Source organism: Barbus barbus, assembly GCF_936440315.1.
Source record: "Barbus barbus genome assembly, chromosome: 16".
Taxonomy (NCBI): Eukaryota; Metazoa; Chordata; class Actinopteri; order Cypriniformes; family Cyprinidae; genus Barbus; species Barbus barbus.
This window is the reverse complement of record NC_136744.1, coordinates 11,631,068-11,646,884: the sequence shown is the minus strand read 5'-3', so window position 1 is coordinate 11,646,884 and position 15,817 is coordinate 11,631,068. Positions and strand designations below refer to the sequence as shown.

The window sequence follows — 15,817 nt, the reverse complement described above, 5'->3', positions numbered from 1 at the left end:
CCCAATAATAAAATGTGACATTCTGTAGTTTTGTCTCATATTCATCTTTTAATCAATACGGCGCAGTCGTCCTGTCCACCCGCAAAGCATGATGTTTCCACCCCCATGCTTCACGGTTGGGATGGTGTTCTTGGGATTGTACATATCCTTCTTCCTCCAAACACGGCGAGTGGAGTTTATACCTAAAAGTTATATTTTGGTCTCATCTGACCACATGACCTTCTCCCATGCCTCCTCTGGATCATCCAGATGGTCTTTGGCAAACTTCAGACGGGCCTGGACATGTGCTGGCTTGAGCAGGGGAACTTGCGCGCGCTGCAGGATTTTAATCCATGACGGTGTAGTGTGTTACTAATGGTAACCGTTGAGACTGTGGTCCCAGCTCTCTTCAGGTCATTGACCAGGTCCTCCTGTGTAGTTCTAGGCCGATCCCTCACCTTTCTCAGGATCATTGTTACTCCACTCGAGATCTTGCATGGAGCCCCAGTCCGAGGGAGATTGACAGTCATCTTGAATTTCTTTCATTTTGTAATAATTGCGCCAACAGTTGTTGCCTTCTCACCAAGCTGTTTGCCTATTGTCCTGTAATCCATCCCAGCCTTGTGCAGGTCTACAATTTTGTCCCTAGTGTCCTTAGACAGCTCTTTGGTCTTGCCCACAGTGGAGAGCTTGGAGTCTGATTGATTGAGTGCGTGAACAGGTGTCTTTTATACAGGTAACAAGTTCAAATAGGTGCAATTAATACAGGTAATGAGTGGAGGATAGGAGGGCTTCTTAAAGACAAACTAACAGGTCTGTGAGAGCCAGAATTCTTGCTCTTGGTAGGTGATCAAATACTTATTTCATGCAATAAAATGGAAATTAATTATTCAAAAATCATACAATGTTATTTTCTGGATTTTTTTTATATTCTGTCTCTCACAGTTGAGGTGTACCTACGATGAAAATTACAGATCTCTCCATTCTTTGTAAGTGGGAAAACTTGAAAAATCGGCAGTGTATCAAATACTTATTTGCCCCACTGTGTGTGTGTCATATATATATATATATATATATATATATATATATATATACACACACACACTCACTGGCCACTTTATTAGGTACACCTTGCTAGTACCGGGTTGGACCCCCTTTTGCCTTCAGAACTGACTTAATTCTAAGTGGCATAGATTCAACAAGGTGTTGGAAACATTCCTCAGAGATTTTGGTCCATATCGACATGATAGCATCACGCAGTTGCTGCAGATTTGTCGGCTGCACATCCATGATGCGAATCTCCCGTTCCACCACATCCCAAAGGTGCTCTATTGAATTGAGATCTGGTGACTCTGGAGGCCATTTGATTAAAGTGAACTCATTGTCATGTTCAAGAAACCAGTCTGAGATGATTTGAGCTTTGTGACATGGTGCATTATCCTGCTGGAAGTAGCCATCAGAAGATGGGTACACTGTAGTCATAAAGGGATGGACATGGTCAGCAACAATACTCAGGTAGGCTGTGGCATTTAAACGATGCTCAATTGGTACTAAGGGGCCCAAAGTGTGCCAAGAAAATATCCGCCACACCATTACACCACCACCAGCCTGAACCACTGAGACAATGCAGGATGGATCCATGCTTTCATGTTCTTTACGCCAAATTCTGACCCTACCATCTGAATGTCGTAGCAGAAATTGAGACTCATCAGACCAGGCAATGTTTTTCCAATCTTCTATTGTCCACTTTTGGTGAGCCTGTGCGAATTGTAGCCTCCGTTTCCTGTTCTTGGCTGACAGAAGCGGCACCCGGTGTGGTCTTCTGCTGCTGTAGCCCATCTGCTTCAGGGTTCGACGTGTTGTGCGTTCAGAGATGGTATTCTGCATACCTTGGTTGTAACGAGGGGTTATTTGAGTTACTGTTACCTTTCTTTCATCTCTAACCACCCACTCCTCTGACATCAACAAGGCATTTTCATCCACACAACTGCCGCTCACTGGATATTTTCTCTTTTTCGGACCATTCTCTGTAAAAAAAAAAAAAAAAGCCCATCTGGCACCAACAACCATTCCACGTTCAAAGTCACTTAAATCCCCTTTCTTCCCCATTCTGATGCTCGGTTTGAACTTCAGCAAGTCGTCTTCACCACATCTAGATGCCTAAATGCATTGAGTTGCTGCCTTGTGATTGGCTGATTAACCATTTGTGTTACCAAGCAATTGAACAGGTGTACCTAATAAAGTGGCCAGTGAGTGTGTGTATATATATTAAGAGAGAAATGCAACCTTCACAGATTACATAATCAAGGAATATTTGCTTTCGTTTTGAATTGGTTCCTTTAAAAGTAGACATTTCAAGCTTTCTGTAGATATATTTCTCATGTATGTAAGGCACCCAAATTAAAAGTTATTTCATTATCAGGAAAAAATTCAAGTGATAGCTTGGGCGCCTCCCTGTAATTCGCACTTGAATATGAATAGTAATAGAGCACATTTATTTCAGGTGACAGTATGGGATCAGATGCAGTTATAAACTGTAAATTGAAGGATATTTGATGTTTTAAAATGATCTAACGGCCGATGCCGCTCCAAATCGTTGATCATTAGTTGTTCTTGATTAAGATTAAACGGATGCATGACTCTCATAAACCTGTTTTAATAAATCGCTTTTGCATTAAATAATAAAGATACAAAGCAGGTTAAGTTAAATATTATTGTACAAATAATTATAAAATGCAATAGACTGCGAATAAGATTGCAGTTTCACGTTTTGCATATTACAAAGTGAATTATTTTTTACATGCTATGATACAAAATAAAACCAAACAAGATTTGTAATGAAGAAAAAATATGTAGACAAATAAGAATAAATGATCTTTATTCACAGCACATCTCTTGCGCGTCGCACTCAGCCTCACTCCCTGCAAATCTTGCACTCAGACATTTTAACGAATAGGATACACTCCTGCATTTAATGTGGCTGCAATTTTATTTTAATTTTTTTTTTTTTGGAGTTTACTCAAATTGTATGAAAGAGTAAAGAACTTGTCAGTTAATGAAGCTCTTTTTTTATATATATATCGTTTGCACTTTGTTGATTATAATGAGAGAATTTGAGTAGGGTTTATGATTTTGAAAAATAATCTAATTGCGAATTTGTTTTTTACAATATTATGATTGCGATTTAATGTGCAATTTTTTAAAAGCTCTTTATGTTCTGTATTATTCAACAAAGACTATCAATAAATCTTTGTATAGTATGACCAACACAGTATTGGATAGATTAAACATTAATGTTCTTTTATGTAGGCCAGGCCTATATGTTATAATGAAATTAGGTGATGCACGTCTGTTAACTTTAGACAGACTTTAAATAAATAAGAGTGTGTGTGTGTGTGTGTGTATTTCCATATGCCGTTTTGAAGTAGGCAACGTTCATACGCTTTCAAACATTTCTGCGTGTAGCGTGCCACGGTTGCCACTTGCCAGGTTTTCACAACAAAACCTGCCCAATTGCTACTCAGAACTAGCCCAATCACGTTTCGAGGGGGTCCACCGGTAAAAATCGCTTTCCGGGGGGTAAAATGCACGTTTTTTTTGGAGGGGTTCTCCTGGTACGACTCGCATTTCAGGGGCTAAATATCAGGGCCCGTATTCATAAAGATTCTAAGAATCCTCTCAGAAAATTCTTAATTTAGCTTAAAAACTTTTACGTAGGAGTCTTAGCTTAAGAGCGATTCGGGACTGATCTGAGAGCAACTCTGAGTAAGGAAAAGACAAAAACTTTCATCTTAGTGAGGAGGCGGGGTTGACCCCGTTGCTATGTATGACACAATCTTTTGAAGACTGTGATTGGTTGGTTGTCAAGAAGGAAATAAAAGAGCGCTTTTAAGAGTAGGGTATATTATAAGCCTTCACTTTGAAATTACAGGCGAATTTTTCCTCTCGCTCTTTCTCTCTCACACACACACACGCTACTTACAGATTTATCGGTACTTTCGCTTTCAAAATCGATCGCGTTCAGCAAGGAGGGGAGAGGATGGAAAGTGGGGGGGCACAGTAACTCGTTTGGGCGCCTTGGCGTCGGCCCTGCATATTTACTGTGTTTTATTAGGAAATGAACAGAGACATATAAGCCTAATAAGTGCTGTAACAGACCCAAATCATCACTGCTGCATAGTTGCATTTTTCCAGTTGCCAAATATTTTAATGTAGTGATTTCTGGCGCTATGGCAATTCTGCGCGGTGTCTGAGATATTAGCATGTCTTTAATAAGATCAGTCACAAACATGATCCCTGCACGAACTAATGTGTAGTGTCTTATTAACTCACTGTCATGCATTGTGTGCAACACATTTCTTCTCCCTCTTCATTTTCGTCCATTTTCTCCGCTGTTAAAGAAACTCTTAAGCGCCTTAAAAGTCCTCGTCCATACTCCTAACAAGTTTGACCTTAAGACCTCTTTTAAGGGTTAAGATGCTTTCTGAATTACTTTTTTCTTTACTAGGATTTTTTCTTTAATTTTAAGAGTAAACGCCCACATTTCTTAGAATTTTCTTAGAATTTTGTCACTAGGAGCTACTTTTTGCATTAAATTCTTCATGAATACGAGCCCAGGTTTTTGGAGGCAAACCGCAGACTTGGCAAAACTGTAGCGTGCCGACTTGATGCTTCCTCTAAAGACCGCTTCGATGTGTTCGAGCAGCGCTGCTTGACTGATCGCTGTGTGTCGTCAAAGTACTTTAAGTAATATTAAGTAATGTGAGAATATTGACATTTTGCATATAAATCCATGTTTATAGCCTACTGAAATAGGCTACCACTTTTAATGCTACGATGCAAAGTAACACATGATTCATATATAAATAATACAGTACACATGTTAAATGTTTCAAATCTAAAATATGGTGTAATATGTGTAGCTTAGAGTAAACATAAGCACAGGCTCATAGGCTTGACATTTATCCTGCTTGAATTCGTTCTAAGAAACGCACATAACTTCATCAGTACTAAATTTGCATCTGTGAATATTAAATATTTTAACTACAGTGTTTTTCTTTCAGTTTCCGCCAACTGCAGCAGTCAAATGTAACACATCGGCTTGGCAAAGCTGACGGCTATTTGCGAAAGTGTTTTGATGCGTTCCCTTGATAACTTGTGGTTAAAGCGCCACCAAGCGGTCAAAAGCTGCACATGCACTTTGCAGGCGCGGCTGTGCCTGTGACGGTGGCTACGGCGGTAAAAAGCACACTTTGGATGGCCACCTACTGAATGTGTATTTTCTTGTGGCTCAATTAAAGTCAGGTTCACACCGCAGAATTTTTTGGCATTTTTTTCTAATCTGAGACTTATATTTTGAGATTTGAGATGACAGTACTCATTTTGATGTGTAAAACACCCCCAAAAAAACATTCAAAGGTCTATTTAAATGCATCTGAATTGCACTTACATTCATGCAACCAGCAACCAATCCGATGGGTTACAGTGCTCAACCACTGCAAAAAAAAAAAGAATTCCTGCAACAACGTTACAAACCCAAATGGATGCATTAATGTATACTTTTCATGATTGGAGAACTGTTGCGCTCATCTCCCTTCGCTGTTTCTTTTACAGCTGCATTACAATTCTAAAATGCTGAAGACGGAGTCGCCCAATGCCTCGCGTGGATCGTCCCTTCCCAGAACCCTTTCAAAAGAGTCCAAGCTGTATGGTATGAGAGACGCACCCCCACCACCAGCCTCAGGCCCTGGCAAGACTAACATACTCCCCCCTCCCTCTCCCCCTCCTCTCCCTTCAGGTACACACTCTCTTCCTGTCTCGTCGTCTACCGCTGGCTTCCTGCATGCGCTCAGCCTTGTCTCTGTCACTGGAGCATGGCCCACAGCTCTGAGCTTCACTGTAGCGCATAACTATCTAGGATCAAGGTTCACAGTTGCCTCTGCAGGGCCTTTTTTCTGCTGCTTATGTGCTTGGGTTGAGACAAGCTTCTGTTATTAGTTGTTTTTATAATATTATTGGTGACAGTTTCTGTGTGTCCTCTTTCACTGTTTGCTTCATCTTTCTGACAGCAGTTAAAATTTGAAACGTGTATACAATACTGTTCAAAAGTTTGGGGTCAGTTGATAAAAAAATACAGTAAAAAGAGACTTATTGTTTAGTAATATTCTAATATTCTTGGTTTTCTGTTTTAATATATTTAAAAAATGTATTTAATTCCTGTGATAAGGAAATTTCAAAATTTTCAACAGTCATCACTCCAGTCTTCAGCATCACATGATGCTTCAGAAATCTTTTATGCTGATTTGATGCTTAAGAGGCATTTCTGATTATAGAATTTGAAAACAACTGTGCTGCTAAAGTTTTTTTTTTTTTTTTTTTTTTTTAATATAGAAACTGATTTTTTTCTAGGATTCTTTGAATAGAAAGTTTATAAAATCAGCATATATTTGAAACAGAAATGTTTAATTTGAATTCCTTTTCAATTTAATTCCTTGTAAAAAATATTTACCAACCCTGAACTTTTGAACAGTAGTAAAGAAAAATACAATAATATATATTAAATAACAGTAAATCCCCAGAAGTCACTTTGGATAAACGTATCTTCTAAATGAATAAATGTAATTACATGCATATCACTCGATATCCCAGCAATTCTTTCAATGAGTAGTTCACAAAAAATGAAGAAAAAAAAAAATTACTCCGCCTCATGTTGTTTCATTGAAACACAAAAATTAGATTTTAGGTTGAATGTTCAAGCTTCTTTTTTCCATACAAATGAATGTGGGTGGTGATTTAAACTGCAAGCTGTAAATGGTTCTGGACACTGCTATTCATTGATCGCACTTTTTAACCATTTTCTATGTCATTTCATTGCATCTTATGCTTGTGTTAAACAATTTCTGGGTGTTTTGGCTGCATTACTGTACATCATGCATATTGCGTGCATGCTGGAGGTGCATTAGATGCCATATGTTTGCATCCTGAACAGAAATCTGAACAAAAACTGTTCTTTAACTTTGTCTGTGTGTTTTTGTGATTGCGTGAGCAGCTAAAGGTAAACCAAGTGTAGGGGTGAAGACGGCTAAGCTGTATGCATGGGTAGCTCTGCAGACACTGCCAGAGGAAATGGTCATCAGTCCATGTCTGCTAGACTTCCTGGAGAAAGCGCTGGAGACCATTCCCATCACACCAGTCGACAGGAACTACACAAGTCAGTGTGCTTTTTGATTTAACATCTGTCACTTTGCTTTCTAAAATAACAAAACACAATTCTGTCAGGTGTTTGTGTGTATACTTTATGCTGATATCCGTGTGTGTTATGTAGCTCTGAATGTTCCTGAGGAGGATGTAGGTCACTTTGATTCTGTGGAGCCTCTGGAGGAGTCTCAGGTGTCTCTTGTGTCTTCTGCTACATCTTCATACTCTTCCTTCCCTGTGGATGTGGTAGTTTATGTCAGGGTGCAGGTATACCAGCATTCCTTCAAGCTATAATCACTAGTAACATCTCAAAGTGGTTGGCTAATTTCGTCTTGTTTGTTTCTCAGCCATCTCAGATCCGGTTCAGCTGTCTACCTATGTCTCGAGTGGAGTGCATGTTAAAACTTCCTTCTCTAGACCTGGTGTTCTCATCCAATAGGGGTGAGCTTGAGCCCACCACCCATCCATCTGAGGGACAACACACACCCTCCTCCACACCTCCATCGGTACACAATGCCAACAGAGTGCCTGGAAGCAAAGGTATGAATGTACTGTATGAAAATCTGTTATGTAATTTTTTAAATACACTACCATTCAATTTTTTTTGGCGGGGTCAATAAGTGGGGTTTCTTTTAGTTCTTATTAGTTTGAGGGTGGATTGGCTAATGGAACCACTGAAACTTCTTCCATCCCTCAGGTCCATCCACAGGGTTAGGCAGTCCTCAAGGTCGGAGTCGCCACCACAGCAGCCAATCAGATCTAACAAGCCCATCCTTAAACTCATCAGGTCTGAGTTTCACCGCCTGTATGTCAGATTTTTCACTGTATGTGTTTCATCCTTATGGAGCCGGCAAACAGAAGTCTGCAGTTACTGGCCTCCCACCTGGACCAGGACCACTGGGTGAGAGCCCCATGCAGAGACCGTTCTCAGAAATATTATGACAGTTTATATGTAACATCAGTTTGTACACTGTAAAGAACATTTTAAGATGAATTTGGTTTGTTTAGGAGCAGTCGACGAGGAGGCCTCTTCAGTGACGGGCAGGAAAGACTCTCTCTCCATCAACCTGGAGTTTGTAAAAGTCAGTCTTTCCCGGATGAGACGGTCAGGATGTCCGGCATTTATTGATACTTTCATTGCCAGCAAGGGTGGGAAGATGGACACAACTCTTATCAACATCTCAGGTGAGGAATTCAAAATAAAGTACTGGGGTTTCCTTCAGGATGTCTGATTGTTTCACCCTACTAATCTTTTTCTATAGGTCTCATACTTAAGCATTTTGCATGAATGCCAAAAGTTTAGGGTCAGTAAGATGCTTTTTGTTTGAAGCAAGGATGCATTCAATTGATCAAAAATGACAGTAAAGACATTTATAATGTTAAAAAGATTTGAAATTCAAATAAATGCTGTTCTTTTGAACTTTCTATTCATGGAACAATCCTAAAACAATTTATCACATTTTCATATCCACATTGATGATAATAAAAAATGTTTCTTGATCACCAAAGAAACATTAAATTGGAATAATATTTCACAGTATTACTGTTTTACTGTATTTTTGATCAAATACATGCAGCCTTGGTGAGCATAAGAAAAAAATTCTAACCCCACACTTTTGAACAGTAGTTTGTTTAATAATGAAATGCAATAAAAGGGAATCTTTTGTCTCAATAACTAATTCATGACACAATGTATGTGTTTTTTTTTTTTTTTTTACTAGCGGTGTGTGATATCGGTTCTGCATCCTTCAAGTACGACATGAGACGTCTGAGTGAGATTCTTGCATTTCCCCGTGCTTGGTACCGCAGAAGCATCGCCAGGAGATTGTTTTTAGGAGACCAGACCATTAACTTGCCAGGTTATACATATACACTCTCCTCATTACAATACTGTTCAACAGTTTGGAATCACTATTAAGTTGATGCAGAGATTCTTCACAAAAGTAGCATTTGATTGTAATGATCTAAATTATTATTAAGTTTTAAACAGGTCTTTAAATACTTTTTAAAAATATATTTTCTTATTTTATTTTTATGTATTTAAAATTTTTTTTTTTATATATATATAAAGCCTTATCATCTGAGTTGAAAAAAGTTGTGCTTCTGAAGTGTGGCAATCACAATACAGTGTTTTTTTTCAGTTGTGGAGTATTGAGCACACTTCCTTTTCCGAAGTCCAATTTTGGTTTCAGAAATAGCCGGAAAAAAAACAACATAAAAACAAAAAACACATTTCATCAGTTGTTCTTTGGAGATGGAGGCTATTTCATGCACTGCAGTCTGGAAAGAAGAAAGCAAACTGGATATAACCGTGACAGATGCCTGCTGGACAACAACAAGCACATCAGAGTTTCTAGTTTGAGAAACAGACCCCTCACTGGTGTTCAGCTGGCATCTTCCTTGAACCGTACATGCCAAAACAACAGTTTCATCTGCAGCAGCGAAAAGATGCCTTTTAGGCAGAATGTCAGTGACAAAGCTACATATAAAACCAGAAAATAAGAGAAAAAGGGTAGAATAGTCAAAAGGAAAATAGCATTGTGAACTGATAAATCTAGGTTTGAGGTATTGAGTGGTTTAAAGAGATGGATCACCTAAAAATTAAAATTGCCATCATTTAGTCACCCTCATGCCATTCCAAGCCCATAAAACTTTGGTTAATCTTTAAAACACAAATAAAGATATTTTAATGAAACTTGAGCGGTTTCTGTCTCTCCACTGAAAGTCAAGATAACCAAAACTTAAAAAATCCAAAAAGGTCATAAAGGGGTCATTAAAGGTAGGGTAGGCGATTTCGGAAAGGCTAGCAAGTTAGCTTTGAAAGCAAGATCCCCACGACCCCACCCTCCCTGCATAATCTCTCTGCAAAGCCACGCCTCCCCAAAACATATGAGCATCTCTTCACAAGACTTGGATTAAACCAATTAAACTAGATTCAAATGGGTTAATTTTGCGACACATTTATAAGCTTTATAGATCTTCTAGGTTTTGGTTACCTGGACTTTTAATGGAAGGACAGAAACCTTTCATTAAAAATATCTTTATTTTGTGTTTTTGAAGATTAACCAAAGTTTTATTGGTTTGGATTATGATGGTGAGAAAATTGACAGAATTTAAATTTTTTGGTAAATTATGCCTTTAAGATGTGCTTCAGAAAGCATCTGAACTTTTGAACAGTAATGTATTTCTGCTCAGCTGTTTCCAGCCATCTTACATCTCCAGATGAATGCTGGAAAGTGTTGATACTAAGAGCAATATTTGTGTTGTAGCCTCAGGTCCTGCCACGCCGGACTCTGTGGAGAGCATCGCGCAGCACCTGTCTCCTGAGTCCAGCCGTAAAGCGTACTGGAGGACATGGGACGGTCAGTCCACTCAACACCCCTCCTCTGTCTTCACTGATGCCACACCAAGCCACGCACACCTCAAATCACCTGCCACCGGACGTTCCCGCAGCGTGTCCGACTCCTCAGCACCGTGCAGAGGTATGCATGTACATGCTGCTGGAGCTCTGTTGATGGTGTGCTGCTCTGGGGCTTACATATCAAAACCAATGCTGTGTGTCTGTGTGTTTCTACAGACTCTGTTACCAAGACCTCCACCCCGTCGTTCCGCAACGGAAAAGCAGCAGCACAGCAGGGTTCGCCATGGGAGACACTGGTGGTGTTCGCCATCAACCTTAAACAGCTTAATGTCCAGATGAACATGAGCAACGTCATGGGCAACAATACGTACGAAAGACATAGAAACGATTTGATTGGTGGAGCTGTTAACGTGCTTAATATTTCTCTGATTTCTAATTATGAATGTGTGTTTGAACAGTTGGACAACAAGTGGGCTGAAGAGTCAGGGCCGTCTGTCAGTGGGCAGTAACAGAGATCGTGAGATCAGCATGTCTGTTGGACTGGGCCGCTCCAAACTGGATTCCAAAGGAGGAGTGGTGGGTGGCAACATTGATGTCAACACACTCGAGATGGTCTGTAAGTATACTTTTATTTATTTATTTATTTTTAAGAGAAAGAAGTTACTCCCTCTCTAAATCTGATCAAATTTTTTTCATGAATACGTATTTTCTCTAATTATTACACATAATTCTAATAATGTTAAACCAGTTGCAATGGCTATCAAACCAGACTTTAATTTTGCCATTCACCACCACATAATATCCACCTTGTTGATTTTACATAACTTTATAAAAGTAAATATTGCTATTGACTGAATCTATTGGTTTTATATATTTAGTAAATTACGTTCTTTTAATGGTGTTTCTGCTTGGTCCATAAAATGATTTAATATAAAGTATAATAGTATAGAGGTACAATATCAGTATAATAGTTTAATAAAAGTTTTATAATTTAAGTATTTATTTCTATAGGTGAATCTCTGGGCATTTATGGTAATAGCACATGTTGTGTATGATAACAGGTTTATGGGTAAAGTGTAAGAAGTAAAACTCAATTTTCTAAATGCTTATTGTGAATGAGTCGTCTACTGTATACATATTTCTTTTTTTTGACCTTGTAATTTTGAATAAAAATGTCACACTGTTGACATATGCAGGACTTCTCCAATCATTTAGTCTGCTTAAACACCACCCCTACCTCTTACTCGACTGCAAGCACAGATCTGCCTCCATTAAATCAACAGCCAATGGATAAAAGTCCCTCCCCTACATTTTTCCTTTCTTAGTGATCTGTTGCATTTGGATGTATGTCATAATACAGAAGAAAAGATCTGCTCATACTTCACAGCTGTATACATTTCATTTAATTTCATTCCATTTTAATTTGACTTTAATTAATATTCAGAATTTGAATTGGAAATGAAAAGGCCTTTTCAATTCTGTATGGCACACAACGCTGGTGTCTTGTCATCCTGTTCAGGGACTAATAACTGGTTGTTCTTTTAGCTCATATTTCAGAACATCCAAATAAGCAGCCCAGTCATAAGATCCAGATCACCATGGGCTCCACAGAGGCACGGCTGGACTACATGGGCTCCAGTATATTGATGGGCATCTTCAGTAATGCTGACCTGCAACTCCAGGACGAGTGGAAGGTGAACCTCTGCACAACCGAAGCCAGTCTTTCTGAAAAAAGGTAAGAACTGCCAATCATATTAGTGAAGATTATGTTAAAGATGACCACAACAGTAACAAACATTCACTGATGTGTATCTCCTCCAGTGAGATCTTTGTACATGGAGACCTGCAGTGGGACATATTCCAGGTGATCATCTCCCGCTCCACAACCCCTGACCTGATAAAGATCGGCATGAAGCTGCAGGAGTTCTTCACACAGCAGTTTGACACCAGCAAGCGAGTCCTGTCTACCTGGGGCCCGGTGCCCTACATGCCTCCCAAAACCCCGGTCATCAACACGGACAAAGGAGCAGCTGAACTCTGTTAGTGTGCTTGTGACTATTCTAGATTTAACATAAAAGTTTCTTAATAAAATGACAATAAAGACCAACACAAATGTCTGTTTCTTTTAGATATGGATGCAGCTCATCACAGGCATTGGCCCAGTGTGTTGAAGATGGTGGCAGGATGTCACATTTCCCTCTTCCAGATGCCTCTTCCAGAGGATGCTGTGCAGCTGGGTGGCTCCATGAGTCTTCATGGCAATCACATGACTCTGGCTTGTTTCCACGGGCCCAACTTCCGTTCCAAGTCTTGGGTGCTTTTCCATCTGGAAGAGCCCAACATCGCCTTCTGGACTGAAGCACAGAAGATCTGGGAGGATGGTAAACACATAGTGCTAACTTTCCATCCATCCATTCAACCAATCATTTTAGGGAGCTTTCATAAATTGATATTTACAGGTTGTGTTGTTTGTCTAGGCTCCAGCGATGATTCTACATACATCGTTCAAACCCTTGACTTTCACCTTGGGCATAATACAATGGTAACCAAGCCTTGCGGTGCTCTGGAGAGCCCAATGGCAACCATCACTAAGGTTACCCGCCGCCGCCATGAAAACCCCCCGCATGGGGTGGCTACAGTCAAAGAATGGTTCAACTATGTCACTGCCATGAGGAACGAAGGTAAACATTGCACACTCAGCAAGCTGCTTTGCTGTCTATTGCCCAATAGGCAGCTGCCTTCTAAGGCATAAAACATAATCTCAGAAGTTACAGAGCAAATCTGTACATAAACAGTGCTTCTCTCGTAGGGGTGTTGCAGTATGCTAGTATTGACCATGAAATGACATGAGGTGATATCATGTTAACACTACACAGATTATCGTAAATAATGTTGTGTCTGATTGACACTCCAACATAATATCAAGTGGTATAAAAAAAGACAGGACATTGTATTGCTACTACTGCCACACAAAATCATGCAATCGAAGATGAGAGATGAAAGCAAGACACTCGACCCATAACCAGAAAAAAGTTTTCTTGCCAGTTTTTTGATTCCTTAAAAAAAGACAAGCTGTAGACACCCTAGTCTGCACGAAGTGCCAATCAGCATTTCTTGTTGTCAACATGTTCTTGTTGTATGTTTTTGTACAGCTGTGGTTACAAAATGTCAATCTTTATTTTTTTTTATTTTTTTTCTTAGGTAAACTCTAATTTGACAGCATTTTCCCCCCTATGTTTATTGAGATATCGCAATATTATCATCATGTTTCGTTTGACCATGATAATCTGTCTTCAGAAAAGTTTCCATGGCATTTTAGGATGCACTTAAAAAACTACTTTATTAGGCCTCTGATTTGTTTACAATGATTTGTTTAGGAGTAACCACTGTATTTATTTTAAGTGCCATTTTCTCCCACTTAAAAAAATGAGAGAGGCCTGTAATTTTCATCATAGGTACACTTCAACTATGAGAGACAGAATAGGGGGAAAGAATTCAGGAAATCACATTGTAGGATTTGTAATGAATTAATTGGTAAATTCCTCTGTAAAATAAGTATTTGGTCACCTACAAACAGCAAGATTTCTGGCTCTCACAGACCTGTAACTTCTTTAAGAGGCTCCTCTGTCCTCCACTCGTTACCTGTATTAATGGCACCTGTTTGAACTCGATATCAGTATAAAAGACACCTGTCCACAACCTCAAACAGTCACACTCCAAACTCCACTATGGCCAAGACCAAAGAGCTGTCGAAGGACACCAGAAACAAAATTGTAGACCTGCACCAGGCTGGGAAGACTGAATCTGCAATAGGCAAGCAGCTTGGTGTGAAGAAATCAACTGTGGGAGCAATTATTAGAAAATGGAAGACCACTGAATATCTCCCTCGATCTGGGGCTCCACGCAAGATCTCACCCCGTGGGGTCAAAATGATCACAAGAACGGTGAGCAAACATCCCGGAACCACACGGGGGGACCTAGTGAATGACCTGCAGAGATCTGGGACCAAAGTAACAAAGGCTACCATCAGTAACACACTACGCCGCCAGGGACTCAAATCCTGCAGTGCCAGACGTGTCCCCCTGCTTAAGCCAGTACATGTCCGGGCCCGTCTGAAGTTTGCTAGAGAGCATTTGGATGATCCAGAAGAGGATTGGGAGAATGTCATATGGTCAGATGAAACCAAAATATAACTTTTTGGTAAAAACTCAACTCGTCGTGTTTGGAGGAGAAAGAATGCTGAGTTGCATCCAAAGAACACCATACCTACTGTGAAGCATGGGGGTGGAAACATCATGCTTTGGGGCTGTTTTTCTGCAAAGGGACCAGGACGACTGATCCGTGTAAAGGAAAGAATGAATGGGGCCATGTATCGTGAGATTTTGAGTGAAAACCTCCTTCCATCAGCAAGGGCATTGAAAATGAAACGTGGCTTGGTCTTTCAGCATGACAATGATCCCAAACACACCGCCCGGGCAACGAAGGAGTTGCTTCGTAAGAAGCATTTCAAGGTCCTGGAGTGGCCTAGCCAGTCTCCAGATCTCAACCCCATAGAAAATCTTTGGAGGGAGTTGAAAGTCCGTGTTGCCCAGCGACAGCCCCAAAACATCACTGCTCTAGAGGAGATCTGCATGGAGGAATGGGCCAAAATACCAGCAACAGTGTGTGAAAACCTTGTGAAGACTTACAGAAAACGTTTGACCTCTGTCATTGCCAACAAAGGGTATATAACAAAGTATTGAGATGAACTTTTGTTATTGACCAAATACTTATTTTCTGCCATAATTTGCAAATAAATTCTTTAAAAATCCTACAATGTGATTTCCTGGATTCTTTCCCCACCATTCTGTCTCTCATAGTTGAAGTGTACCTATGATGAAAATTACAGGCCTCTCTCATCTTTTTAAGTGGGAGAACTTGCACAATTGGTGGCTGACTAAATACTTTTTTGCCCAACTGTATATTTGTAATAGACATTGCTTTCAATTTAGAATTTATTTTTCCACTTAGCTCTTTGCAGTGCATTGTGGGTGCATTCTCCAGTGCATTAAGAGTGCATTCCCCACAAAATACATACAGTTTGAAATTGATGCTTTAGAATTTAGCAAGAAAAAGATGATCTTTTTGTCTGTCTTGTGGAAAAGCCTTTGCATGGGTTAGAGTTAGGTGAGCACACCTATGATGCCTTAAAAACGGTTTAGAGGCAGCTCACTAGGTTCTGGAACAGAGCCAGTGTAAAGCCATCTTGTTGCCTAAACACTGCCACCTGTTTGATTACTT

General features: G+C 39.8%; 1 protein-coding gene across 11 annotated transcripts in view; it reads left to right on the top strand.

Moving 5' to 3' along the window:
• The window catches only part of LOC306882474 (bridge-like lipid transfer protein family member 1), a 75,436-nt gene that overhangs the window by 57,418 nt on the left and 2,201 nt on the right, over positions 1-15,817 (top strand). For 6 of the 11 annotated variants that reach the window (XM_079437109.1, XM_079437108.1, XM_079437117.1 and 3 more), the window contains 14 exons: positions 5,593-5,776; positions 7,028-7,189; positions 7,304-7,443; positions 7,524-7,716; positions 7,874-8,077; positions 8,185-8,361; positions 8,898-9,035; positions 10,446-10,658; positions 10,754-10,904; positions 10,996-11,153; positions 12,083-12,272; positions 12,359-12,576; positions 12,667-12,918; positions 13,015-13,218. In XM_079437109.1, coding sequence (XP_079293235.1) covers positions 5,593-5,776; positions 7,028-7,189; positions 7,304-7,443; positions 7,524-7,716; positions 7,874-8,077; positions 8,185-8,361; positions 8,898-9,035; positions 10,446-10,658; positions 10,754-10,904; positions 10,996-11,153; positions 12,083-12,272; positions 12,359-12,576; positions 12,667-12,918; positions 13,015-13,218 — 2,584 coding nt within the window. Of the gene's footprint in view, positions 1-5,592; positions 5,777-7,027; positions 7,190-7,303; positions 7,444-7,523; positions 7,717-7,873; positions 8,078-8,184; positions 8,362-8,897; positions 9,036-10,445; positions 10,659-10,753; positions 10,905-10,995; positions 11,154-12,082; positions 12,273-12,358; positions 12,577-12,666; positions 13,219-15,817 lie in introns of all 11 variants that reach the window. The other 5 variants (XM_079437116.1, XM_079437110.1, XM_079437107.1 and 2 more) reach the window with 2 other exon arrangements.